General features: G+C 52.5%; 2 protein-coding genes, 1 long non-coding RNA gene and 1 other non-coding gene across 6 annotated transcripts; all 4 read left to right on the plus strand.

The window, feature by feature from the left end:
• The first annotated feature begins 627 nt into the window (after positions 1-627).
• Positions 628-6,050, plus strand: LOC114001388 (class I histocompatibility antigen, F10 alpha chain-like). 3 transcript variants are annotated; one of them, XM_039388764.1, is made up of 7 exons: positions 628-724; positions 3,253-3,516; positions 3,704-3,979; positions 4,182-4,454; positions 4,579-4,689; positions 4,788-4,826; positions 5,167-5,265. In XM_039388764.1, exons 2-7 carry the CDS (start codon positions 3,282-3,284, stop codon positions 5,178-5,180), a joined length of 948 nt encoding a protein of 315 aa, XP_039244698.1. In that variant the 5' UTR covers positions 628-724; positions 3,253-3,281; the 3' UTR covers positions 5,181-5,265. The 3 variants fall into 3 exon arrangements, with proteins under 3 accessions (XP_039244698.1, XP_027602301.1, XP_039244697.1); XM_027746500.2 differs by lacking the exon at positions 628-724 and adding an exon at positions 1,299-1,529; XM_039388763.1 differs by lacking the exons at positions 628-724; positions 5,167-5,265 and adding an exon at positions 5,398-6,050 and having other exon boundaries at positions 3,198-3,516.
• An 11,959-nt stretch (positions 6,051-18,009) lies between these two features.
• Positions 18,010-20,255, plus strand: LOC114001391 (early activation antigen CD69-like). Its single transcript, XM_027746505.2, has 6 exons — positions 18,010-18,169; positions 18,701-18,766; positions 19,198-19,293; positions 19,390-19,574; positions 19,782-19,882; positions 20,048-20,255. The coding sequence occupies exons 1-6, from the start codon at positions 18,025-18,027 to the stop codon at positions 20,169-20,171; spliced, it is 717 nt and encodes a 238-aa protein (XP_027602306.1). The 5' UTR covers positions 18,010-18,024; the 3' UTR covers positions 20,172-20,255.
• Positions 20,256-21,989: 1,734 nt separating this feature from the next.
• Positions 21,990-22,074, plus strand: LOC114001398. Its single transcript, XR_003545543.1, has one exon. It is a non-coding gene; the product is annotated as a small nucleolar RNA SNORD45 (small nucleolar RNA).
• Positions 22,075-22,210: 136 nt separating this feature from the next.
• LOC114001395 lies at positions 22,211-25,909 on the plus strand. Its single transcript, XR_005566267.1, has 2 exons — positions 22,211-22,945; positions 24,699-25,909. It is a non-coding gene; the product is annotated as an uncharacterized LOC114001395 (long non-coding RNA).
• Positions 25,910-26,760: the final 851 nt, after the last annotated feature.

Here is a 26,760-nt window from a genome sequence, read left to right on the forward strand (position 1 = left end):
TCACATCCTCCTTCCCCCTCCCAAATTCCCTCTGGATCTGGCACAGCAATCTTGGGAAGAGAGAACTGAGCTCAAATGCAAACTTGCTTCATCCTGGGCCAGCCCAGCCCCCACAGTACCGATCTGGCTCAACACCCCCATCCCGGTCCATCCCACATCCCCATCCCAGTATATTCCCAGCCCGGTCCATCCCAGTCCGCGTCTTTCAGTCCCAGCCCGGCTCGGCTTGGCAGGGACTCCAAGCCCCTCCCGTGCCAGCCCTGCCCCAGCAGGGCCATGTGGCAGCAGCCGAGGCGGCTGCAAGGCCGGTCCCCCCCGGGCGGGAGCAGTGGCGGGCCCGGGGCAGCCAAAGGGGTCGGAGCGAGAGGAGCCGGGACGAGGCAGCGCTGCTGCGGCAGCGGCTCCTTCCGAGCCCGCCGGGGCTGGGCGGGAAGGAGGAGCCCCGGGCAGCCGCTCCCTGCGCGGGCCCTGGGGAGGGGACGGGGCGGGACGAACCCGTCGGACCCCCCTCCCGGCCCCTCCAACCGCGCCGGGGCCGCGCCCGAGCTCCGCCACCGCCTCCTCGAGTGCCCGCCCGGCTTGGCCCAGAATCCCAGCTCCCTGTGCTGAACCGGCCGCGGTTTACGGGAAACAGCCCTGGCGATGTGCCCGGAGCCGCTGCTTTAGGAGTCCCAGCCCTGGCGATGTGCTCAGGCTGTCGGCAGTCTGTCCCAGTCTGCCTCAGGTTATCCCAGACTGTCCCCGCCTATCCCAGTCCATCCCAGTCCATCCCGGTCCCTTCCCAGCAGCCGCCGCCGTTTCCCGGGTCCTGCCCCCCCGCCCCCCCAGAGCTGCCCCCGGACGCCGCCCCCCCAAGATGCTGACGGGGGTCGGGGCTCCGTCTTTGGCTTCGTCTCCCTGGGCTGGGGCTCGGCCTCCGCCTGCGGGAGGAGCTGAGGGGGGTCCCCGAGGGTCGTGTGTCCCCCCCGGAGCGTGTGAGCCCCCCCGGGACCCCCATCCCGCTGTCCCCCCCTTTTCTCTCCCCACGGAACTCCTGCCCCAGCTCCCGCTCCCCCCTGGCAGGGGCTTTGGGAGCCCCCCTTTGCCTTGACCCCGGGACCCCTGCGGGGGGCAGTGGGGACTGCCCAGGGCGGGCACTGGCCCAGGGAGATCGCCCCCCGCCCCCGCGGCATCCGCTGATCGCGGCGCTTCCCCCGCTTTGGCCCCAAAGCGGCGCCTTTAAGGCCGAGTTTAAGCGCAGGGCCCGCGAGTTCAGCTCGGCCCGGCCCGGGGGTCCCGCCGCTCAGGCCCGTCCAGGGGGCCCGGGGGTGGCGGGGGGACCCGGGGCGGTGCCGGGAGGGGTCCCGAAGGGGATCCCGGGGCATTCCCGGCAATTCCCCCGGGCCCGCCCCCCGCGCTCCCTCGGCCACTTTCGCTTCCGCGTCTCCCGAACTGCGCCCAGCGGGGCCAGCGGAGCAGTGCGATGGCTCCAGCGCTGGGGCTGGGGGCGCTCCTGGCGCTCCTGGGGGTCTCGGGGGGGCAGCCCGAGGGTAAGTGGGACCCCCGGAACGGGCACCTCCTGAACCTTTATTCCCGGGCACCGGCACTTCCCCGAACCTCCATTTCCGGGCACCGGGACCCCCCTGCACCCTCTCCCTCCGCACCGGGACCCCCTGAATCCCGATTGCTGAGCACGGGAACCCTCTGAGCCCCCATTCCCGGAAGGAGACGTCCCTGAACACCTATTCCTGGGCACCGGGACCCTGCTAAACCTCCATTTCCGAGTACTGGGACCCCCTTGCACCCTTTTCCTCTGCACCGGGACCCCTTTAAACCTCCTTATTCGGCACTGGGACCTCCCAGTTTCCAGTTCTGGGCACCGAGATCCCCCTGAATCCCCATTTCCGGGCACGGGAATCCCCCCCACCTCCATTCCCAGACACTTGGACCCACCAGCACCCCCTCCCAGAGCGCTGGGACCCCCTAAACTCCCTTATCTGGTACCGGGACCCCCCCTGAACCCCCATTGTGGGCACAGAGACCCCCCCTGAATCCCCATTCCTGGGAATGGGAAACCCTCTGAACCCCCATTGCAGGCACAGTGATCCTCCTGCACCCCCTTATCTGTCACAGGGACACCCTGGAACCCCCATTCCTGGGCACTGGGACCCCCCCTTGTCCTGCACCAGGACCCCCTGAACCCCCATCCCCAGCTCCAGGACCGCTCTGAACCCCCTTATCCTCAACAAATACCCCCCTGTATCCCTTTGCCTGCCAATCCCGCCTCTCCCAGCCCCCTGATCCTCCCTTTTCCTTGACCCTGGGACCCCCTGGACCCCCATTCCTGCCTTTCCCAGCCCCCAGACCCCACTTTCCTCAGTACCGGGGACCACTGGACCCCCCCTTTCCTGGGCACAGGGACCCCCTGGATCCCCTATCCTGCCTCTCCCAGTCCCAGCCCCCCCTTTCCTTGAACCTTGGGCCCTTCCCAGCTCTCCCAGCTCTCCCAGTTCTGCTTCCTTGACCCTTGGACCTCCCAAACTCTTCAATCTCTGTGACCCCCCCAGTTCTCCACTCCCTGTGCTTCCTGCAGGGGGGTCCCAGGCACTGGGAACGCCCTCGACAGCAATTCCTGGGCACCGGGACCCCCCTGAACTTCCATTCCTGGGCACCGGGACCCTCCTGAACCCCCTTATCCTGCACCAGCATCTTCCTGCACCCCCTTTCCTGGCCATCCTGCCTCTCCCAGACCCCCCTTTTCCCTCACCCTGAGACCCCCTGGACCCCCTTTCCTGCCTTAACCAACCCCTAGACCCCACTTTCCTCAACACTGGGAACTCCTGCCCCCCCCTTTCCTGGGCACAGGGACCCCCTAGACTCCCCATCTCACCTCTCCCAGACCCTGCATCCCCTTTCCTTTACCCTGGGACCCCCTCCATTCCTGGGCATGGGGACCTTTCTGGTCCCCCCTTTATCCAGCACCCAGACTCTCCTGACCCCCCTCTCTGGTTCTGGGACCCCCCTACAACCTCATTCCCGGCAATTCTGGGTCTCCTCACCCCATGACCCCTCTTCCCCCAACACTGGGGCCCTCCCAGGCCCCCCTTTCCTGGGCACAGGGACCCCTGGATGCCCTATCCCACCTCTCCCAGTCCCTACACCCTCCTTTCCTTGGCCCTGGGATCCCCAAACCCCCTTCTCGGCTCTCCCAGCTTTCCCAGTTCCCCCTTCCCATGACCCCCCTGGACCCCCTAAATCTCCGTGTCCCCCCAGTTCTCCACTCCCTGCGTTACGTGGATGTGATGGTGACGGAGCCCAGCCCAGGGATCCCTCAATACCTGTCCGTGGGATATGTGGACGGGATCCCCTTTGAGCGCTACGACAGCGAGCGGGGCCAGACAGAGCCGCAGACGCCGTGGATGGCGGCCGGAGCTGAGCCAGAATATTGGGATAGAGAGACCAAGATCAATGAGAGGAACCAGCTCATTGCTACCACCGACCTGGAGACAGCGCGGGGCCTGTACAACTGGAGTGGGAGTGAGTGGGGGGAGCCGGGGAATGAGGGGATCTGTGGGGCTGGGATGTGGATCCAAGGCGCTCCAAGGGGCTGGGATGAGGCTCTGTGTGTCTCCATCGGACTCTGGGGCTCCATAGGGCTGGAATAGGGCTCCGTGGGGCTGGGACACAATTCCAGGGTCTCCATGGGTCTGATCCCACCCCCCAGGTCTCCACACAGTGCAGCGAGTTTGTGGCTGTGACCTCCTGTCCGATGGGAGCGTCCGTGGATCCTTTCGGCAAGGCTACGACGGGCAGGATTTCATCTCCTTCGAGCTGGGATCCGGGAGCTTCGTGGCGGCCGATGGAGCTGCCCAGATCACCAAGAGGAAATGGGAACACGATGGGATCGTGGCAGAGAGACAGACACATTACCTGAAGAACATCTGTCCAGAATGGCTCAGGAAATATGTTGGATATGGGCGGGAGGCGCTGGAGCGCAAAGGTGAGGGAGACAGAATTCCCATGGGAATGTGGCATTTGGGAATGTGGGATTTGGGAGGATGGAACTGAGGAACACAGGAGCTCCCATGGGAATTCTGTGGATGAATCTGAGTCATCCACATGGGAATTCTGTGAATGGATCTCACTCGAATCCCATTCCCATGGGAATTCCATGGATGGATCTCACTGTTATCCCATTCCAGAGCCCCCCGATGTCCATGTGTCCGGGAAAGAGGAACACGGGATCCTGACGTTGTCCTGCCACACGTACGGATTCTACCCCGGGATGATCGGGATCAACTGGCTGAAGGGGGATGAACTGCGGGATCAGGAGACGGAGTGGGGTGGGATCGTTCCCAACAGCGACGGCACCTTCCACAGCTGGGCCAGGATCGAGGCGCTGCCGGGGGAGCGGGAGCAGTACCGGTGCCGGGTGGAGCACACCGGAATGCCGGAGCCCGGGATCTTCGCCTGGGGTGAGGCTGGGAACGGGCAATGTGGGAACCGGGCATTTGGGAAGGAGGAATTTGGGAGTGTGGGACAGCGGGATGGGGGTAACCCTCCTCCTGTTCCCCCTCCTGCCCCTCCTGCCCTTCCCAGAACCGGAATCCGTCTGGAATTCCAGCCCGGTGTTGGTGGCTGTGTCCGTCATCGCTGCCATCATCATCATCATCGGCCTCCTGGGAGTCGGTGTCTGGAAGCTCCGATCCGGTAACTCCCGGGATGGGGGTCGGGAAGGGGCACGGATCCGCCCGGCAGCATTACGGGGATCCTGTGCCACGGGTGCTGATCCCGCTTTCTTTCCATAGGGAAGAGGGAGGGAAATGGATACGACCCCGCGCCCACCAGTGAGTCCCAGCAGTGTGTGTGGATCCAGATCCTCTATGCAGGGATCCCAGGATGGATGCCGGGATTCCAGAGGGGAATCGGGGCCTAATGGCTGGAGCTGGGTTGGAAGGGGATTCCAACTCAGGGCAGGATTCCAGAGTGGGATCAGGTGGAATTGTGGACTGGGATCAGGGCTGGATTCTGGAGTGGGATTGTGGTGGGATTGGGGTGGGATGGACAGAGCAGGATCAGGAGGGAATCCAGAGCAGTTCCTACTCTCCATGGGCTCCACAACCAGCTCCATCCCCTGGGATGGGAACAGGGACATGGTGACTCCTTTCCCTGCTCTCATCCCGGCAGGAATCATGGCCTGAACAGTCTTGGAGCTGGATCCACCCCTTCCCTCTCCCTGCAGAAAGGCAGGAGCTGCTGGCAGAGCTCATCCCACTGCTCCCACCCACCCCGACCCCCCTGCAGCTCTTCCCGATGGATCAACTTCCTGCTTTTTTCCTGTGTGAAACTGTCAGAGACTAAAACGGTCAATGATTTCTGCATTCTGGGATTGCCAGGAGATTTTGCCGGCTTTTGCAGGACTTTGACATTATCCCTCTGATGGGCAGCTGGGCCCATCTTCCCCTCCAGTGCTGCTGAAGGTGTCAAGCCCTGAAAAGGAGAGAAGAGCCGAGTTTTCCAGGCCCCTCACAGGAACTCTGCGCTGGGCTGTCCGAGGTGTTGGGGGTTCATGGCATGGCCCATCAAAGCCCATCCTCCCCTGCCAATCTTGGAAGGTGGGAAAAAGCCTTTTCCCTGCCCCTCACGGGAACTCTGGACAGGCCTGGGAGACGTTGGGGGTTCGTGGCATGGCCCGGGACACTGTCCATGGATATAATAACTCATAACTTCCCTGAGTGTGGGGGCTTCCCTCCCTCACCCCCAACGGATCAAGGCCACCACTTCAACTGACAGACATGGGAGCTGCAACTACCAAGTTCCATCGCTGGACCCCATGGGCAGTGACTATAGACATCTTTCCACTCTCAGCTCTTCTTTCCCTTCCTCTCCCTTACCCTTCTCCTGTCTTTCCTTTCTCTCCCTTATGCATTTTCCCCAAAGGTTATCTTTATGCCATATTGCTGTAGATGAGAGATACAGATGATAACACCCAAAATGGCAATGTACCTGTTTACCTTTGAAACAAAATTGTTCTAAAATAAACCCTACATATGTAAGTTTTTAAACACTGATTATTCAGTGTCTTCTCTGTTTAATCCACCCCAAGGGATTTATTAATAAGAACCTGGGTTACCCTCCCCCTTTTCTGGGGTGGGTCGTAATATTTTTGGTGTCAGGGACAAGGACCCTTTGGATGTGGTGGAGTAATCGGTGTAGTCCAAAACTGACACCAAGGGTGAGTCAAATGGTGACCGTCCCCATGTTGTGAAATTATAGTGAGAATTTTTCTCCTCTTGATGTGACCCAGGCACATCAGACCTGTTGAAAGGCTTTCTGGTGTAGCCTGGACCTATTGAAAGGTTTTCCAGGAGAGAGTCAAGCCAACCCTCAGAGGGTTAAGGGGGAGAAAGACATTAACCTGAGCTGGGTTAATGACTGAGTCAAAAGGAATGACACCCCAGGGTGAGTTAGGTGGGGATTATTCTCTCTTGATGTCTGTCCTTGGATTAGGACTACTTCTTGTAGGTGCTGCTTTAGGTGCTGTCCTTAGAACAATTCAAAAAGAGAGATGGGCTATTCAGAAATCTCAAGTGAAGTGATAAGATTTTTACAAGAGTCAAGGAAGGCTCAGGATCAACTAGAAAAAGAATGCTTGCAGTTAACTACTGAGGAGGGGAAAGGGAAATTAATCTGTTGCTTTGATCAGCCCTCCAAGATGAGGAGGAGCAAAATGAAAGGCTTAAAAAGGCACTAGAAATGAAAAATTGTGAACTACGGGACATCAATTTAAAATACCCCAGACCAGTGGATGTTAAGAAATCCCTGTACCCCTCTGGGGAATTGGAAGAGCTTAAGCAAAGTTATCCAGAGGATGAAGTAATACATCTGCATCCCCTCATTAAAACTGAAACCACTGGCCAAGGGGCAGCTCAGTAAACTACCACACGGACACCCCATACACGGGGGGAGCCCTGGCCAAACCTCAGGAGAAATACAGCTGTGAGGGTAATGAATCGGAGACTGAACATGTGTGGAGGGTGTCCCTGACCGGGGGAGATCAAATGTTGTTGAGTGAGGATGAGGCCCGAGGATTTTGGGGCCCAGGGATCTTCCTGACCACAAATGATAACTGAGCACTGAGGTCTCTGACCCAGAGAGCTGCTTATTGGGCAGTGTGAGAAAAATCTCATTTATTAAATTTAGAAAAAAGGCAAAAGTTTGCAAAACAAAAGGAATAAAACGAAAAGGAAAAATTACAACACGTGTTGGGTGTCCTAGGCATGTAGGGTTCCCAGGAACACCCCTTCCAATTCAAAAGTCCCGCTTTTTAAACATTCTTAAGGTTCAACCCTGTTTAGGTCATAGAAGAGGCGTTCCCCTCTCCCTGATTGGGTGTGTCGTGCTGGGAGGTGGAGTGTCCAGCAGCATGGAGGCTCCCAGGGCCAGCCATGTGGTCATAAGGGTTTCCTTACCAATATTCATTTTACAGTTCCCTATTCCTGTCCACATGTTTCCCTGACACCGGTTCCAGGCTGAATCTGGCGTCTTAAACTCCGCGATACGCCTTATATTTGCTTGTAATAAAACCGATTCTTTATTTCTCACAGCAGGAGAGAAATATAGAAAGGGGAGACCCTCACACAATTAAAACCCTCACAATTGGCCACATTGGTAAAAGTGTACAAAAAAACCCGCATATCTCCAATTAATGCACACGAAATTATTGGAACCACAATGAAATTCCCCCATGGAACTCGAGGCGGATCCACAGAGATTTCCTGTCTTGATCTGAGGCCTACCTGAGGCACTAAAAGTTTGTGCTAAACACTTACAAGAGTGCACAAAGGCAACCCCTAGGCCTAGAAGAAGAGGTGCCCCACCAGGAATAACCTGGTTGGAGGTAGCCCAAGAATTAATAGCTACCAGTCAGCAGTTTGGAGCTCTCTGATACAAGTGACCAGAGAACACACAGCAGGAGAGCAGGGAAGGTCCAAAAACCTGCCTCACCAGGTATTTGTCAACAAAATGTGTTATTTAGTGGGCGAAAGGGTACAGTTTATGGGTGGAGAGTGCTGCTAAAGGAATTCCTCAAGAAGTAATGGACACATTACCTACCACTAATCTGGAATGCTTGATTAAGCACTGGGACAAGATCAAAGAACACGAGGCACATCCTAGGAGCAACCCCCCTCAAGTAAAATCCAATCAAATCCAAGGAAAGTAAAATTAAGCTAATTAAATTCCTCAGTAGCTTGCAGGAAAACCAGACTCACCCCTTCCGGGTGGGATTGGAGCCACTGCTGCGATCCAGATCAGAGCTCCTGCCACGAGATAAAACAGAGGTCAAATATCGGGTCAAAAACAGCAGCAAAAGCCTTTTCAAGTACCTCCCAGCTCATATTTTGGAGAAGAAACACCAAATATCACCTCTCTCCTGCTCACCTGCCTGCGATCATGCAGCTCCAGCCCCTGACATGCTTCAACCTCACTCAAGAACCTCAATTAAAGGCTTTTTGAATTAATTTAATGAATTTCTATCTGTTTTCCTTCTGTTTGGCCCAACCATTGATCAGGGAAATCATTTATGCTGATCTAAGGCATTTTGGGAATGGGCTTTCTCCTTCTAGTAGTGTCCTGGTGAGTGTATTTTGGGGGAAAAGCATTTATTTCAGGTTCTGGGAAGACCTTTGGGTCTGTTACCTTTGGGGTCTGTTTGCTTCTCCATCCCCATGTTGAGGTTTCCAAGGTCATGGAGAACATTGGGTGGATTTGGTGGCCTCTAATGTGGGATCTGGCCTTGAAAAGAGCAGGGAAGGGACAGGGGAGGCTGAGAAACCTCCGGAATTGGAACAGTTTTGCCTCAGAGATCCTTCCCTTGGTGGCTAAAGTGGAGCCTAAGAAGCTCCAGGGGAGCCATCACATCTGGGAGGGGAGGGGAAGGAAGGGAAAGGCCTGAGCCCTGCTGGGACCCTGGAGGAACAAAGGACTGGAGGCACCCACAGCCGCCAACTCCCAGTCCTGCCAAGGGCTGGAAACTGAGCCCATCTGGGGAGGTTCCAGGTCTTCCAGTCCAGGAGGTCACTGACCTCTCCACAGGCTGTTGCTCCCAGTTTTTCAGAGCTCTCCACAGCTGAACAATCCCAACAATGAGATTGTTCCTGAGGGCAGGAACCAACTGGAGCAATGCATCTTCCCATCCCTGGTGTGGTACTTCTGCAAGCCCCAGGGGCAGAGACCCCCAGGTGACCCCCTTCCAACCTGGTTCTGCTGGGAGAGGCTCAGGTGGGACCTTGGGGGCTTCTCCTGCAAGTAGACCCTGGGGGCTGCGATGGTACCAAGGGTTCTTTGGCCAAAAGGAGCATTTTAAGGAAGAATTCTCGAGTCCCACCTCCCTGGAGGAGCAGAGTCAAGCCAAGGGAGGATGTTCTTCACCACCCTTCCTCTACCTCAACCACCCACTGTGCCCTTGCAGCCACCCAACCTCATCGTCCTCTCCCTCCTCCTTCTTCTTCTCCTCTCTTTTTCCTCCTCCTCCATGGTGAAGGAGCAAGAGAAACCACAATGGTGGGACAAACTCAGAGACTTGACTCCTCGGTGCCCTTTATCTGGGGACTGGGGAAGACCTTGACCACCCTTTGGGGTGTCTCATGGCTTTTTCTGTGCTGCTGGATGCAAGCTGTGTCCCCAGGACTGGCAGCTCCATGGGGAGAGATGATACTGGCTCTCCAAGGAATCGGGAAACTGGGCAAGGAAATCTGTGAAGATCAGGACTCCGAGCTGGTGGTGCTCCAGGACAAGAAAGAAAAGGTCAATAGAGAGTAGAAGGCTTGAAAAGGACCCAAAAGTCCTGGGCTTTTAGGTGGGCAGGGGAGCAAAAGGCACCCAGCAGCAGGAGGGTTTGGGGGGGTGTTCAGGGCACAGGGACACTTGTGTCCTGTGGATTTGGGAGTCAGGTTTGGTCTGTAGCTTTGCACCCCATGAAACTTTCCAGAGAGAGAATTTTGAGGCAACTGGTGTTACACTCCAGATTTTAAGCCATAAACTGTCCAGAGCAGTTACATTTTATTTAAGACTTTTTAAAAGCCTTTTGGTTCATTATAACCTTAAATTTGCATCCAGAGAAAGAATCACACACTCTTCTCTAAGAGAAACTCTTTTAATTTAGTGAGAAAAATAAGATGTTTTGGCAAAAGGTTTTACAGGTGTAAAATACAACCAAGAAAAAGCATTTCACTAAAACACTCAGCACAAAGACCCATTCCACAGAATTAATATACCAGCTTTAGTAAAACACAGTTCATTGGTTTTAAGTTACCCACAAGAGAAGGAAAAGAGTAAAAGAAGAAAACAGTTTAAAAGGGTAAAGAAAGAGAGAAGAAACAGAGAAGGAGAAAGAGGAAAGGAAAAATGGTTACTGACAAGATGCGATGATTCACATGGTGCAGGCACCAAGAAAAGAGAGAGAGAGATCACATGGAGTCTCATGTATTTATAGAGTTCAGTTCTCTCTCCCAGGCAGGATATTGGGTCGGTATCTTCCAGGCAAGAGTGAGTTGTGCTGTAGCCAGTCACAGGCTCCAGGGGTGTTGTGTGGGCAGCTCTGCCTTGACTGACAGCCCAGCTACATGGCGTTGAGCTCTGCCCAGTTCTGCATCAGCTCAGCCACGTTGGCTGCAGACCTTCCTGCTCTGCCGCATGCTCTCAGGGACCTGACTTCTCAGATGCAACCATGTGCTCTCAGCAGGCCTTTTGTGAGAAGGCAGGTGTCGCCATGTACCTGCAGGTCTAGGCCCAGCCCTTCCCCCCTCACACACACACACACACACACTCACAGTGAGTTGGTTCCGACCCATATCAATAATTCTGTGAGATTCAGATCCCATATCTCTCAACTGGTCAACTCCATTTCTGAGAGAGCACCAAGTCTGTTACAGGCAGGAGTTGGCAGTCGATGTGGATTGGATTGAGGTCACAGCAGGAGTGGAGATAGGTGAACAACACACCCTACACACCCCACGTGTGAGTATCCAAGGTCTGTTGAGGTAAAAAGCAGTTTTGCTCCATTTCAGACCCATTTTGTGCTCTGATCCCTCTCCCTGAGTTTTGTGGGGTCTGTGCAACAGTCTCGTGTTCCTCTGGCAATGCTCTGCAGACCAAGAGTTGGGGTCATGGGGCATCTTGGGGTTGGTTATGGGGCACGTCGTGTTGGTTATGGAGCTCATTGGGGTCACAGGGTACAGTGGGATAATAATTAATCAACAATCTAATAGTCATTAATTTAATAATTAATTTAATTAACAATAGATTTAGGAAGTGTTTGCTAACTAAAATAATTCTAGATTTAATTAATAACAATAAAAAACCAGTAACAAGATTAAAATATAATTAAATAATTAGAATTAAACTCTTTACAATATTTTAATGTTTGACATGATTTAATATTATATCAATATTTTAAATAATTATGAAAATAATATATAATATATATATCCATAATACCTATATTAGTCCATGGCAGTGGCAGCGAGGACAAGAAGGAGGAGGAGGAAGAGGAGGTGGGCGATGTCCCTTAAGGAGCTCTTTTAAGCACCTCCCTCTCTCGCCTTAGCCACTTCACACCTCCTCAGAGCAGCTTTGCCATGGGAATTGGCTCTTTGTGACTCCCATGACCTCGGTCACACATCCACAGCTACTCAAATCCCGGAGGGACATGAGCCCACCCTCCCTGCTGGGCTCTGCTCCTGCTCCAGAGGGAACAAACCCCCCTTTATCCGGGATCCCAATGTCCCAGGGGCAGGGACAGGCCGAGGCACCAACCACCATCTGTGCCAGCCCCCCTCTGTCCCAGAGAGGCCCCGGGGAGTGACATCCCTCAGCCTCTCTGTCCCAGCCCAGGGGGGCTCTGCTTTGGGCGGAATGGGCTTTGGAGGGGCCAATGTCCCTGATGGGGTTGGATCCCTTCCCTGTGGGAAACCATGAGAGAGGAAGGACCTTCTGTGCGTTTTCCTGAGTTACTGGTGGCCAAAATCCAACTTTGCTCTTGAGCATCTTCACTGTCCGTCCCTAGCTGGGGGCAGAATGTTGGCATGAGAAGGTTTTGTTCTTATCACCCCATTTTCTTGTGAAGAATGCAAAATAGAACCAGTCCCCACAGACACCATGTAGGGATTCACCTACTTGGCTCTTTGCAGCTCAGTGGGGCTGAGGAGCCCTGCAGCCACCTCTCCCCTCACTCCAAACATTCCCAGGGCTTTGCTTGGGGCCTTCCCGTGCCCAGGATACCTCTGGGTGCAGCTCAGGGGAGGAGAGGGAGGAACTGAGTTCCAAGGCTCTGCAGGTTTGCTGGGACAAGTGAACAAAGACGCACTTGAGCAGAGTGATGTGGGGGTACCTGCAGCTGAGGCAGAGCATTAAAAGTAGGACAGAGAGCACAGAAGAGCTGCTTCCTCCCTTGCTTCCAGGACAGTCATGTTGCAGGTCCTTGATGGTGCTGGGCTTGGCTAGGAGCTGAAGGGGTCGGGACCCTGGTCCTGGTGGGTGTCATGAGATGGCTGCTGCAGGGACAAGGTGAGTCATCCAAAATGGGGAAATCCCCCCTGAATCCATCACAGCTCAGCTCCAGGCAGGAGCTGGAGCAGATTCCTCCTGTATTTCTAGCAGAGAGCAACTCCTGGACAGTGTCAATACCTGATGGGCAGGAGGAGAAAGCTACCAGCAGGGGCTGATTGATGTGATTTTGGAGTCTGATCTGCTGCAGGTCCCTCTCTTCACCCTGATGGTTGCAAAGACTCCACTGGTCCCCTCATAGATGTTCCCAGGGAGCCCCTCACTCCATCCCTGAGTGCTGACCCAATATGGCAGAGCAACAACTTCAGGTGAAACCTACCCTCATTTCAGGAATAAAGGGTGAAAATCCACCTGTGTTCCAGGAGGAAAGGATCAAACCCGCTCTCATTTTAGGTGGAGACAGCCCCATGCTGAGCCAGGACATGGAGCATGTGCTCCTGGGGAACCTGCCTGACCAACTCCAGCTGACAGAACATTCTGGAGTTCAGCTGCTCCCTGGATTGCTTCCAGCAGTGACTGAGGAAGCAGCTGTGTGAGGAAGGGAGTCACCATTTACCAGGTGCCACAGTCCAGCATCACCCTCATTTTTGGGGCTGTGGATGGACACCCCACCTCATTAGGGATGTTGCAGTGTTGTTGTCTCTTTTTGTGCTGGTTTAAGAGTTAACCAGCAGGGGAAATGAACTCAATTCAAAGGAGAGACTACAAAGTCAGAATAACAATTTATTAAAATAATACAATAAGTACAATTATACAAACAAACAATTGGTTTTAACCCACAAAACCCAAACGTATAACCCAGCACCCTGGGGCATGAACAAAGTGGTGTTCCCTGGGCCCCCCCTTGAGTCCACAGCAAAGGGAGAGGGGAAAAACCTGCTGGTGGGAGAGCTGTTGCAGTCTGGTCAAAAGTGGTGATTGCAGTCCAGTTGAAGATGGTGGTCTCAGGCTGGTTGAGAGCGGTGAGCTGCAGTCCTCCTCTGGATCCCACGAGTGGTGGAAACGTTCTGAAACTCCAGGTTTATATATTCTCCAGTTCAGGCAGGAATGGTCAGTCGTTCCCTCAGAGCGGGGAATTCCATAAAAGGATGCTCAGTTCGTTCCCTCAGAGCAGGGAATTCCATAAAAGGGTATGAGGATGCTCAGAGCGGGGAATTCCATAAAAGGGTATGAGGATGCTCAGAGCGGGGAATTCCATAAAAGGGTATGAGGACAGGAACACCCCCCCCACCTTGCAGCCCCCCCCACCCCCCCCCCAACAACAGTTTCTGGGAAAATGGCATGGAGGGCCATAGAATACACAGTTTTGGGCTACACCCATCCAGTGATGAATCAGTCCCAGCTGTTCTAACTAGGACACTTTTCCACATAGAAGAGAGACAAGTCCAGGAACATTTTGGAAAGCACCCTGAGCTCCCCTTGTGGTCCCAGTTGTTATCCCCATGCCCTGCATGTGACCATAATAAACTCAGTATCAAAAATCTCCTCCCAGTCTCCATAAGCACATATTTAAGCAGCACCAGGAAGCTGATCCCAGTCTCCGTGAGCTCCACTGTGAGGGTGAGTACTGAAAAGCACCTTCTGGGCTGTAAAACTCCGGAGTGATGGAGTCGGCACCGGTCGGAGCGATGCCAGGGCTGGGACAGGGCTGAGCACCCAGGTCATGGTCTTGTCTTTGGGGGGGCTGAAGTAACCACATGATTAATTAAATGTGGCACATTGAAGGGAAGGAGGAATAAAACCCCAAAATCATGACTTTACAGCTGGTTTTAGTGAGGCTTTTGCCACCACAGGGTTGGTTTGAGTGTCTGGAGGTGGGGTTTTGATGGTTTGTAATTTGTTTTGCCTTGCAAGCACTTTTCAGTGATTTTGTTGGGTTTTTTTCAGCCCCATGTAGCTGATGGGTTTGTTCACCATGAAAGGAATTGAGGAAATCATGATGAAAAGAGGCAAATAACGATAAAATAAAAAGGAATTAGATTTATTTCAGTGCAGTGGAATTAGTGATTTGGGGGAGCTAGAGCAAACCAGCTGGAAACCACAGTAGGCTTCGGAGGGATTAAACTTGGGCAGGAGCTCGGGCTGCCCCAAGTGGGCTCTTACAACGTGAACCTTCGTGCAGTCTTTTCAAGGGATTTTTTTGCATTTTTACATTCATCGCTATGAAGCAGAGACGAATGTGGGACTGAAATTTTGACTTGAAATGAGGCAACTGAACATGTGCACTGGGACTTCTTTAGTCTCAAGCATGATGCTTTAGTTTTGAAAATATTAAAGCCTTCTCCCTCTCCCAGCCCACTGGTTTCTGGCTCAGATCCAGCTCAGAGTTTGGACAGTTCTGGGCTTTGTCCTGTTGAACTTTGGGACCTTCCCAGGATGAGGAAGCAATCCTCTTCCCAGCCCATCCTGTTTTTGTTTTCTCTATTGTAAAGTTCAACAACGGAAATGCTGTATGCAAGCATGTCCTCCATATTGCCTCCTGTAAGTTCCCTGAGGGAACTTCCTTGCGATTATTCCACGTCTATTTGTGGACAAAGGAACTGTCCACCTATGTGGCTTTTAGACCTTATTAGTGTAATGAAATATCATTGCAATTATGCATTATGCAATAATACATAATCATACTAGTAATAATACAATGCACAATGTGTTGCATTATGCAATGAAATATCATTGTTTTATCAGAGAATGTTTGGTAAGTTTTTATTAGTGTGTTTTATGCTGCTAAATTACACAAGACCCAGGAGGGAACAAAAGCTGCTGCCCCTGTTGGTTCGGGGTACAGGGAACTAAATTGTGCTCATGGGTAGTTGGGCACTGGAGGAACCAGATCAGGGATTCCTGTGGGCAAAACAAACTTGCAATGAGCTACAAATGGGAAGCTTCAACTGAACAGTTATTCCATACTCAGCTGCTTTCCCTCCTGCAGGTTTTTGGAAAAGGGGCTCAAAGCACAAACCCTGCTTTGATCCATCAGTGTGTTTCCTCCCTCTCAGCAGCAGCAGCTCCTGACTCCTTACCAGGATCCTGTCCCCTCTCAAACCTTTCAACTCCCTTTGTTGTTGCCTAAAATCAGCACTTAAAAGAAACTTCTAAGATATATTTTTTGAGTTTTAGCAGGCAGACATTTATCACAATGCGCTGGAATGATTCCAGCGCTCCGTGTGCCCTGAGAATCAGTTCCCAAAGTACACACAAAAGTATCTCCACTGCAGCTTCTCTGTCAGCATTACGTTGTCATGACGAGGGAAGAAAGAGACCTCAATATAAGAATCAGCAAACTTTGTTTATTGATCATTGCTAACAGCTTAATATATGCTTTATAATTAGCTCATACATATTGCAAAAGTTAAGCTCATTCTTGGCTCTGGCTTAAATGTTGATTCCGCCTCTTACTCCCTTCTTTTGTTGACACAGGTGGCTCTCAGTTGCTTTTGTCTTGCTAATCACAATGACCTATTTACCAGCCAACTAGCACCTACAAAGACACTGTAGCCTTGCTATCTCAGATTTTCCCACTGGCTTAGGCAAACCGTGTTTCTATATTCTAACAGCTTGTCCATAGCTTTAGCTATATCCATATGCCCTTGTCCTGCTAGCTAATTCTCCACATTACGTGATTATTCATTTTTCGTTCCCGCATTCCTGTTACATATTCATGACATTTCCCAACACTTGTTAGCATATATGCATATCCTTATAAGGGCTCTGAGGGGCTTCATTGGGAGTCTCTGGTGGTCACCTGTGTCTGGAGCCCCCAAAGTTCTGAGTCACTGCCTTATGAATTCGTTTAAGACAATACCTCTGGTTATTCATCAACCTGGCATTGCCTGCTCAGCTATTTTCAGTTCCCTTCTTCGCTGTTTCCTCACTTTACTTGACTGGTTTCTTTAAATTGAGGGACAGTAATTTTCTATGGTACATTCTGCTGCAAAAACCATTAGTTCTTGTTACATCTCTGAACCCCAGCATCACTGTGAGCAGTCAAACACATGTGTATTTATTTAATATTTAAACTCTCTTTAAGCTTGTCTTATTCTGTTTTCTCCTTTGTTTTGGTCTTTTCCCCTGTCTTTATCTTTTTTAATCTTTCTCCTTCCCCTCTCTTTCCCTCCCATCTCTTTTCATGTCCCCTCCCTCTGTCCTGTCTGCTGCCTCCTCCCCCGTTATACCTCTTTAGCTCAGAACAAACCGTGCCCTGTCAGGGCTTCCCATAGTGCCTCTTGCCCCTGACACCTCAGGGGGTTGCAGAGGCCAAAATAGCTCTGGATGGGTAGATGGGATTTGGCAAACATGGTGAGAGTTCAGGGGGATTTGAGCACAATTCAGGGGTATCTGGGGATAATCCAGAATTATTTGGGGAAAGTTCAGAGGTATTTGAGGAGTGTTCAGGGTATTAGAGAATAAGTCATAGTATTTGGGGAGACTTAATGTATTTTCAGAGGATTCAGAGATGTTTGTGGAGAGTTCAGGGTATCTGGGGAGAATTCAGAAGGGTTTGGGAGCGTTCAAATGTATTTGGGGAGAGTTTGGGGGTATTTTAGAATAATTCAGAAGTATTTGGGAAAATTCAGGTATTTTGGAGGATTCAGAGGTATTTGGGGGGGAATCAAAGGTATTGTGGAGGAAGCAAAAGTGTTTGAGGAAGTTCCAGTTATTTTGGGAGAATTCAGAGATCTTAGAGGAAGGATCAGAGTTACTTTGGGAGGAATTCAGGCATATTTTGGGCTAATTGAGCTATTTTGGGATAGTCAGGCACACATGGGTCTCTGTCTACCCTTCCCTCCCAGCTCAGATCTGCCCCATGGGACCCCAACCCTTCTGTTCTACCCCAAACATGCCACCAGCATTTCCCCTGCCCATCCCTCGGAGCAGCTCTTTTAATGACATGGTGCAGTTCCATAAACCCCTACTGGCCCCGGCTGCGGCTCTTTGGGTGACATGGGGTGGCAGAGACCCCCTTGTGTGGGTCTTTCAGTCATAGCGCAGCTGCCAAGGAGGGTCTGGATACTCCCTTATCCTGGGGGCCATGGGATCAGAGGCCCAGGCAAAGCATCTTACAGGGCTTTAGCAGAAAGGCTGCAGCCGGGGGAAGGATGGAGTAAGGCACAGCAGGGAGGACCTGATACACACCATTCATTTATTTGTTTTTGCCACTTGTTTGACACCTCCTTGTCCCTTTCAGCCCCATCGGTCAAGAGACATCCAGCACCTCAGCACCTACTCTGCACTCACCCCCCAAAGCCCGGGGGGGGACACAGCCCCATTCTGGGGGGGCAGAGCTGCTGCTGGGGCACCGGGGGGAGGGGCCGGGGGATCCTTTATCCCCCTCGTTCAGCTCCAAGCGCCCGAAGCCAAAGTTCTGGTTTCTGGGGCTGTCCCCCCAGTTGGTTTGAGGCCTGCGGGGCCTCGCCCGATCCTGGCGGGGACATGGCCTTGAGGGAACGTCCGCGGTAACCAGGAACCCCCGCCCGGCACATGCGCTTCCCCGGTCGGTCACTGTGCAGCGCTGCAGATCCCACGGCTGGACTTCGGCTCAGTTCCCGGGATGAAGAGTCGGCCGAGGTGGCACCGCACGGACACGGGGTCTGCGTTCCACTCCCATCGGTTGATTTCCCCCTTGGTCAGAGCGGTGTGGGCGAACACCTCAGCTGCTATAAAAGTGGTGGAGGCGACCAGAGCCTCTTTGCGGCTGCGGTGCTGAGAAGGGTCCGGCGGGCTTGTCCTGCCCCATCTCCCCTCCCCAGGGGCCACTGAGGGAGCGGCTGCCCATGGTCGTCTTCTTCCCAATGACCCCTCAGCATGCTCGGAAGGAGCTGATGCCGCAGCAGCACTGGCTCGTCCCGGTTCTTCTCGGTTAGACTGATTTGGCTGCCCCATCACCAACAGCGTTACTGGCCAGGTGGGACCAGACCTGGAGTGACCTGGGCTGGTGGGAGGTTTATCTGCCTGGAGCAGGGGTGGAACGGCATGAGCTTCCAAGTCCCATTCAACCCGAACTATTCTGGGACTGAAAAACAGACACAGTCAGTGGAGACAGGAAGAGTTGCCAGGGCATTCCTGGGAATCATGCAACCCCATTTCCACATTTCTCCAACAAAACCAAGGAATTCACTCTGTGTCCCTGGTCTCCCAACTGCCTTTCCCTTCTTAGACGCCACTTCTAACTCTGCGGCGAGTCAAAATATGGAGAATGGAAACAATGCGAGAGGAGGTCTGGGTGAGTATGGAGAGGTGGGGAGGTCTGTAGGGAGGGGAAGTGTCACCCCAGCAGGACGGGGCTGGTAAGTGTGAGGATCCTCCAGGTGTCTGGAAGAGGCCTTGTGCTCTGCTTGGCCCCGTCAATGGCCAGTACCAACACCCCCAGCTGCCCCCAGCTCTGGGTAGTTCTGTTGCCACAGGCTGTGCCCTCACCTGTGTCCCTGCTGTCCCCTCACATGTCCTGTGTCCCTGGCTGTGTTCCTGACTGTCCACTCACCTGTGTCCCCTCACCTGTGTCCCTGGTCCTTGGCTCTCTCATTGCCAGGTGAGTGAGGGGCACACGGGCTGGGGGTCCCTCCCACTCCCATGGGTGTTGGGTGCGGGCATGTGAGGGCTGGGACTGCTCAGGACAGCCCTGTCCTCATGGCCAGTAGCTTTTTCCTGCTCCAGGTAATAGGTTCGTATCCCATCCAAGGCTCACCCATGAAAAGGTTCTGTTCCTGCTCCTGACCCTGCCTTTGGCAGTGGCCGTGGTTGTGCTGGGAGGTAAGGGAGGAGCCTCAGCCCAGCCCTTCTGCACAGCGTGGAGTCCCTGCTCCCTGTGGAGGGGAATCCTCAGACCTTCTCCCTTTCTCTCTCCAGTAAGATGCAGTGGAGAGGTTCCAGTTGTGCCTGCAGCTTCACAGTTGCTGTCCTGTCCCTGGGATTGGGTCGGGTACCGCGGGGTCTGCTCCTGCCTGTCGACAGATATGGGGACCTGGGAGCAGGGCCAGGATTGGTGCTCCAAGCTCGGGGCCTCCCTGGCCGTGCTCAAGAATGAGGAAATGGTGAGTGAGGGGCTGTGAGGGGTGCGGGGCAACGGAGGGGAGGCTAGGGGGGTTCCTGAGTCGGGTAGAGCCCCGCAGCCCCCGGGGTCGGTGCTTGCAGGGCCAGGGGTGCAGTCCCGCTCTGGGGCCTTGCAGGGAAGAAGCCCCGGGAGGGTGCGCTCAAGGGGCTGGGGCAGCTCCCACTGCCGGCTCCACTCTTCCGTCCAGGGCCTCCTCTTCCTCCTCAGGGGTGACGTCAATTACTGGCTCGGGCTGCGGAGACGGGGTGAGCAGCTGCAGTGGGGGGACGGCAGCAGCTACAACTCCTCGTGAGTCCCGGGGAGCCAGGCAGGGGCTGGGGGGATGGGCAGGCCCTGGGGGGACAAGGCTACTGGTACAGTCCCTCATGGGCAGTGCTTGTCTCCTGCTGCTGCTGCAGGGGACAGTGGGGACAACCTGTCCTGTGCCAGCTCTATCTCTGCTCCTTGTTGCAGGGTCCCTGTCCTTGGCAATGGAGAGTGTGTGTACCTAGGTGATGGTAAACTCAGGAGTGGGAACTGCTCAAATCAGCAGCCATATCTCTGCAGCAAACCCCAAACTCACCTGGCACAGAGGTGATGGAGAAAGAACCTTCTCCATGCTGGGCACTCACAGCTTTTCTTCTTCCCCCAATGAAGAGGAAAATAACGTTTATTCTCCACTTCCCATCAGCAGTGATGTCCGGCCACATCCTGGGAAGCAGGGCTTCAGCAGTGTATAATGGTTTCTTAGCAAGCAGCCATTGGAAACAACAAATGCCCCTCTTCCTGTTCCTTTCCTTACCTTTTATATCGGAGCTGATGTCATATAATCTAGAATATCCTTTTGGTCAGTTTGGGTCAGCTGGCCTGGTTGTGTCCCCTCCCAGAATCTTGCTCTCGACTGACAAAGGAATGTTACAGTGCTGATGCTGTGCCAGCCCTGCTCATCAGTAGCCAAAACACTGCTGTATTATTAACACCGTTCTAGCTACCATGCAAAGCAAAACACTGTGAGGGCTGCTATGGTGAAGCGAACAAGGCCTGAGCCAGGGTTGACCTTTAGATGAACCTTCCAACCTAATGTTATATTTAGCCATGTATCTCCTTATTAGCCAAAATTATGTATAATCATTAATAAAATACGTACTATGATAAGAGTACACCTGTGTAAACATGTATGGTTGTTAGTACAATATATTTCTATCTGCTTATTAGTGAACATTTGTATCTGTCCATTAATGAAATATGAATGTATTTATCTTTCTGTATTTAGAGACCGGTCAAGGCCTTGGAAGTAGATATCTGGCCTTGTTTGGCAGTAGAGGGTCAAAACTAACTACCTTGATTTTCCTCTGAGTCCTGGCCAGGCTTTGGGTGAAACCCAAGGAGATAAGTAAGCCAGATGTTTTTCTGCACTAAGTAGTGATGTAAGCTTGTTTGTTTAACAATATAAAAGCTGGACCCTTTCACAGCAAAGACAGAGACCTCACCTACGAGTGGACACACTGAGTAGGTTTTCCCAGTTCCTGGGAGTGGTTCTCCAGCCCTTTGCTGGGATCGGGGCCTCCCCAGCTGACATTACAGGTAATGTATTAAAGGGGCAACTAATGATGTATCTCTCTCTTAATCACTACAGAATTTCTTTGTAGTAATGATTAGATTACTGAGCTTATCCTTTTGTAATTCCTTGCTTCTTTTGTAATTCTTTGTTGTTTTGCATAATAGTAAATTTGCACACTTGTTCTTTAAAGTTGATGTCTGTCTGCCTTGTGCTGACACTGTTCCCTGGCAAAACAAATTGGCATCATTGGCTCGGATCTGAACAAAATGTTGCTTTTTAAATTTAAATGTGAGGGATCAGTCCCATCCCACATTTTCCTCTGGGATGATATTCCCTATAGTTTGTTGGCTCTTGAGTGGGCTAAGGGTCTCAGCCTCCTTCACAACTGTCCCAGGCAGGGCTTGGGGAAGGGCCCGTGTCCCGTGGGTGCTGGAGGAGGTGGTGGGTGGCGGGACCCCTGGGCACAGACCCCCCTGGTCAGAGAGCCCCTCCGCCACCACCACACCCACTCTTGGGCCAGGGTTGTTGGAAGGTGATGCTGCACAAGGACGCGATGACAAAGCTTCTGCCCCAAGCCCTGGCACTGCTGGGGAACTGTGTGGCCCCGAATTGTGGGTCTGGGCCCGGGAAAGGCAACGGCTGAGGACCATCAACCCCATCCCAGCCCAGTTGAGCTGTTCCTGCAGAACAGCCCTCATGGCCCTGTGGCAGCTCCGAGTCAGTTTTCTCTTCCCAGCAGTGTAGATGGCTCCAACCCCATGCCAAGGGCTGTTCTCCAGGCTCACAGTTCAAGGCAGAAGGTGCTGCTTTGGGGACAGAGTGTGTTGGCTGGGCAGGCTGGAGGAGGCAGGAGGAGGCTGGGCATGATTGCTCGCATATATTAGCTGAGTTTGAGCTGATGTCTGTCACCACGTTAGCTCTAGAATTACTCTGAAGCCCAGGAAGACTCAGGTCCCTTGGGAAGTGAGCATGGAACTTTTCCACACTGTTGGATCAAGTTCCCGTCCCAAACTCCGAACCAGCGTGAGGTGGAGGGGGGCACAGGTTGGGTTTTGCCCCATTCCCAGGTTGCGCAGGAGCAGTGCTGATTCCAAGCCGCCGTCGCAGCACGAGCTGCACCCCGTTGTGCCGTACCGGCCCCGCGCCTCGCCACGACCCCGCGGCGCGACCGGCCTCACCTCCCCGTCCCCGCAAGCGCCGGTTACGCAGTGCTGCCGCTGCAGCATCGGTTTCGCCTCCGGAGCACTCCGAGGAGGACCCAGAATTTACAGATAAGCAAAAGACTCCTGACTTTCAGAACACGTGGTCGCGAGTGCGGGGGCGAAGGGCGCGCGGTAAACGTGGTAGCTTTGGAGGTTTTTCCGGGTCTGTTTTCGTCTGACCGGGATCTGCGCGGGGGGAACGCAGCCGCCGCCGGACTCGGGGGAGCTTCTGTGCCGGAGGTGACCTGATGGAGGAGAAGAAAAAGGAGGACACAGCTCTCCGGGAGCCCTAGTCGGGCTGCGGCAGCTCAGACTTGGCAGGATGGGACGACTGACAGAGGGACGGGAGGTTTTAGATTCTTCAGCGGGGGGTGGGGGGACGCGGTTGGCATGGTTGCCGCTACTATTCCAATGCGAAGACGAGAAAGTCTGGAGAGCGCAGGGGACGCGAGCCGAGACTGCTAGCGAGGTCAGGATTATCGGTGCTGGGAAGGGCATATATTAACTGCACTATCGACGCTGGCAGCGCTCTGTTTCGTGCTGCGGGAGTTCCGACTGGGAAATTGCGAACAGCTCACCAGCACAGTCAGCACGGCTAGCAACACAGAGGTAACGCTGCGAGAAACAGCGACCACGCAGCTATGGGCCGCTACATGTAGCCCTTTGAGTCACAAAAAAAGCAGCTTTGCTAATCGGCAGGTCATCTGTTATTTTAAAAAGTGCTTTTTTGTTGCCAGGGGGAATGGATGCAGATTGGGGGGGGGGGGGGGGGGGGGGGTCGAGTCAGATGTTTGCCCCTCACGATTTCAAAACACTATTTCGTTTAATAATGACCGATATGCAGTACACAATGTGGGGATCGAGGCAGAATCAATTAGCAAAGAAACAAGCGATTGCAAATTCGGCTGCAGAAACACGTAACGCTTTGCAAACCGTTACTGCGGATGCTTTGATGAGGCAAGGTAAACAAGTCTCTGACACGGTGCAAGCCCGGAGGACGTGCCGCGCTGGGCTGCAGCAAATAACAGATAGCAGTGCACACCTCCAATTCTATTCCGGACACAAACACGCAGAGAATGCCCTTTACCCATATTAAACGGCAAAAATGGGAGGCAAAAACAAACATATCAAACATTTTTAACAGCAGAACAGACGTCTCTTCCTCACAATGACCCTTAAAAAACACTCAAACCTGTTTAGTAAGTATTCCTAAACTGACGTCTCCGAAGCAGAGATATCATAGCCATCAACAGCCCAGGCATTAACTCTGTTTCCATTAGTCCCACCGAAATCACTCATTCTGTAGAGCAGAGACTGCTTCAGTCAGGGGGAGAATCAGTTAACAGAAGATTTTTCATAAAGCTACTCTTTTGGCAGCTAAATCCACAGGTAACCCAAGAAACAAATAGCCCTATATGGATGAAACAATGGCTACTGCATTTACAGCCATTAGTGGAGGAACAACTAAATACAGCCTCTCTTGTTAGCAGAAAGCCCTTCACAAAACTATCCATCTCTCGAGTCTGGGGGAAAATGGATTTTCGTGTTTTTTACCCCTGTCTCAGAGTGGGGGAAGAGTAAAACTTTCAAAAACCAGAATTTTACAATTTTCTAGTGTGATATATAAATAATTGTGATTCGTGAAACAAATGGGTGATTATATCAAAATAAAACAAACAGATTGTAAAACTTAATTACACCCCCATAAAGAAATAAAACCGACCCTCACAAGGTCAAGAGGTCTAAAACCTCCCTACTATCCTAAGAATAAAATATAGTAGAACTTTAAATCTTTAGGCGCCTGTTCGTCCAAGGATGCGTGAATTATGACTGGTTGTAGAGATAACCCTTTTAGCTTTAGCTGTAAGAAAACCCATATATTAAATACTTAGCAAAAACCTGTAGAATGTATATGTATATGATATAATTAATATGCATGAAGTAGCTAAGATAAATACTAAATGTACCCTGTAGTAGGGGTGTGCAGATTTGGGAAACTGGTCCCATTTCTGTCACCCAGCCGGCTGCTTGCTTTTACCATATAACAAGCTATTATTCGAAACTTATAGAAACTCGAGACTTTGTTTATCACACTAGGTTAAAGAAAAAGGTAAAAAAACCCCTCTTGCAAAACCTCTGCCTTTGCAAGAGAAGAGATAAGATATTACTCCTTACGTAATAGCAGTCATTTGTTGCTTGGCAACTGGATGGAGACAGATCCTATCCCGAGGTAGAAAAAAGAAAAACTTTCCTACTTACTTTTTGGTTAAGTTTTCCTGCCTACAGGATGTGGGGGAGGGAAATTTTCTTTGTTATCTAAAACCCTTAAAGTTGCTTTTTGAGTTTACCTCCGCAAGACCAGAACACTGGGCGCCTGCCTGAGCAAGCAATGACAAGCTCCTTTCAGTGAAAATGAAGAAAATTGTTTTCTGATTCCTGTGATATCCACGAATGAGAACTCTCAAAACAAAGGACCGTGCTGAACAGTGAGGTCGGGTGAAGCAACAACGAGACTGGAGACTGTGGAACGGGAAAAAAATAGACCTTGCAGAGAACGGAACACCTCATTACAGAAGTGAGTTCATAGCACCGAAAACTGCCGTCTCCCTAGGTGACAGTTAGCAGCCAATCGGATGCTGCGGTCACACTTTTTACCTTATAAGGAATTGTGTTTGGCTATAAAATGGCTACGACCCCCAGTAAACTTGTCTCAGTTTCTCCCCACGCTAGGTCCGTGTCCTTAATGTCTTGCAGGTTCCCAGCTGTATTCGTTGTTCCTGCAGAAACTCCTGGACTTTTTGCAAATGTTTTTTAGATTGTGACCTTTTGATTTGCTGGGATTGTGCTCGGGTTTGGACCCACTCTGCTGCTTAGACCTGTCTGTTCCTGCAGTTGCCCAGAACCAGCTACTGTAATCCGACAACAGTTTTGCTTCTGAGCAGTTCTGGCCTTTGTATTTGTTTTGGAAGAACAATTCCAGAAGGAGCGGAGGATGCCAGAGCAGGAGATGCATCTCTGGGGTGTTCAGGCTTCCCTGGAGTCAGATACCATTCATCCAGAAGCTGAGCTGTCACCCCATGTGCTCCCCTGCTGAGGGAGCATTCCCCTCTCTGGATGCCCCTGTCCATCCCAGGACAGTCTGTCTGGCTGTCCCTGAAGTGTCCTGAGTTGGGAATTGCTATTTTTTTATGGACTTGTTCCTGGGGCTGGGAGAGCTCCCTGCCAGCCTCCTCTGGGAGCCGTATCCCAGAGAGAGAGGGTGGCTGTACCCTTCCTCAGCTGCACCACAAGAGCCTGGCTTGCACTGTTCCTGTATTCTGTGAGATGGGTTTTAATTCCTGTTGTGAAGCAACAACTTTTCTCTGGGCTTTGCTAAGCAAGGTCTCTGCTGACAGGAGGAACAGCTTGAGTTCCCTCTGCTCGTGGTTTTGTCAGAGATGGATGGAGGTGGGTCATGGTCACACTGCTTTTGATGTTGAAGAATGCTGAGCCCAGTCTGACACGCCAATCCCAAAACCCAACATCCCAGTCCAATTATCAATTGAAATAAATTATTTATTTTCCCTATACTAATTGGTTTGATTTGCCAAAATTAATTCTGTGGGACAGAGTCGCATAAAGGCTCAATTCCAGCTCCACAATCCTTCAGACATGAATGCCTGACCTCGTCTGGGGCTGGGATTGGATCCAGCTGCTCCCAGGATCCTCTGGGTAGTTTGAAAAGCCTGTCAGTCCTGCCTGCACCCCGTGATCCAACAGGAGGGGCTCTCTGATAACCCTTGTCCAAAGCTCCTGTTCTCCTCATGACACTTGGTCACTTTGTACGTTGTATGGAACAGGCGTATTCCGATGGGCCGAGTGTCCCTCGGGGTGTGTCACAGAGGTGGTAACTTTTCCCACCTGCAGCTGATGTTCAGGTCAGCAGGAGTGTGGGTGCCTCAATTTTTCTGTTTCTCGGAGACCAACCATGTTAACCATAATCTGTCTTTACAGAAACAGGTTTTGGGGATGGATCCTACCGAGGGTTTCAAAAGAACATGGGAGATGCTCACAGGCTGCTCCTCACCCAGGGTGGGTGACGGGTGCTGAGGGAGCTGGGGTGCTCGGGGGGTGAGGGAATGGGAGTACCAGGGACGCTGGGAATGCACAGGGTGGATCCGAGGTCCTGGGGTGCTGGGGAATGCACAGCATGGGGTGCCACCTGGGGTGCTGCTCCCAAGTGCTACCGGCTGAGTCCTCAGGATAAAACTGGGGACAGCTCCTCCTCTGGAAACAAGCTGTGAAATGGCTCCCATCCCACTGATCCTGTGGGCTCTTGGGTCCACCTCACATCCCTGGGAAGTTTTTGCTTGCAGGCAGCCCCACTTTTCATTTTGACTTTCTGCTTTCTGTGCACTGCACCCACACACTGGGGTGCCCTGGGG

Source organism: Pipra filicauda, unplaced genomic scaffold (genome assembly GCF_003945595.2).
Source record: "Pipra filicauda isolate LSUMZ 115617 unplaced genomic scaffold, ASM394559v2 scaffold682_size158433_pilon, whole genome shotgun sequence".
Taxonomy (NCBI): Eukaryota; Metazoa; Chordata; class Aves; order Passeriformes; family Pipridae; genus Pipra; species Pipra filicauda.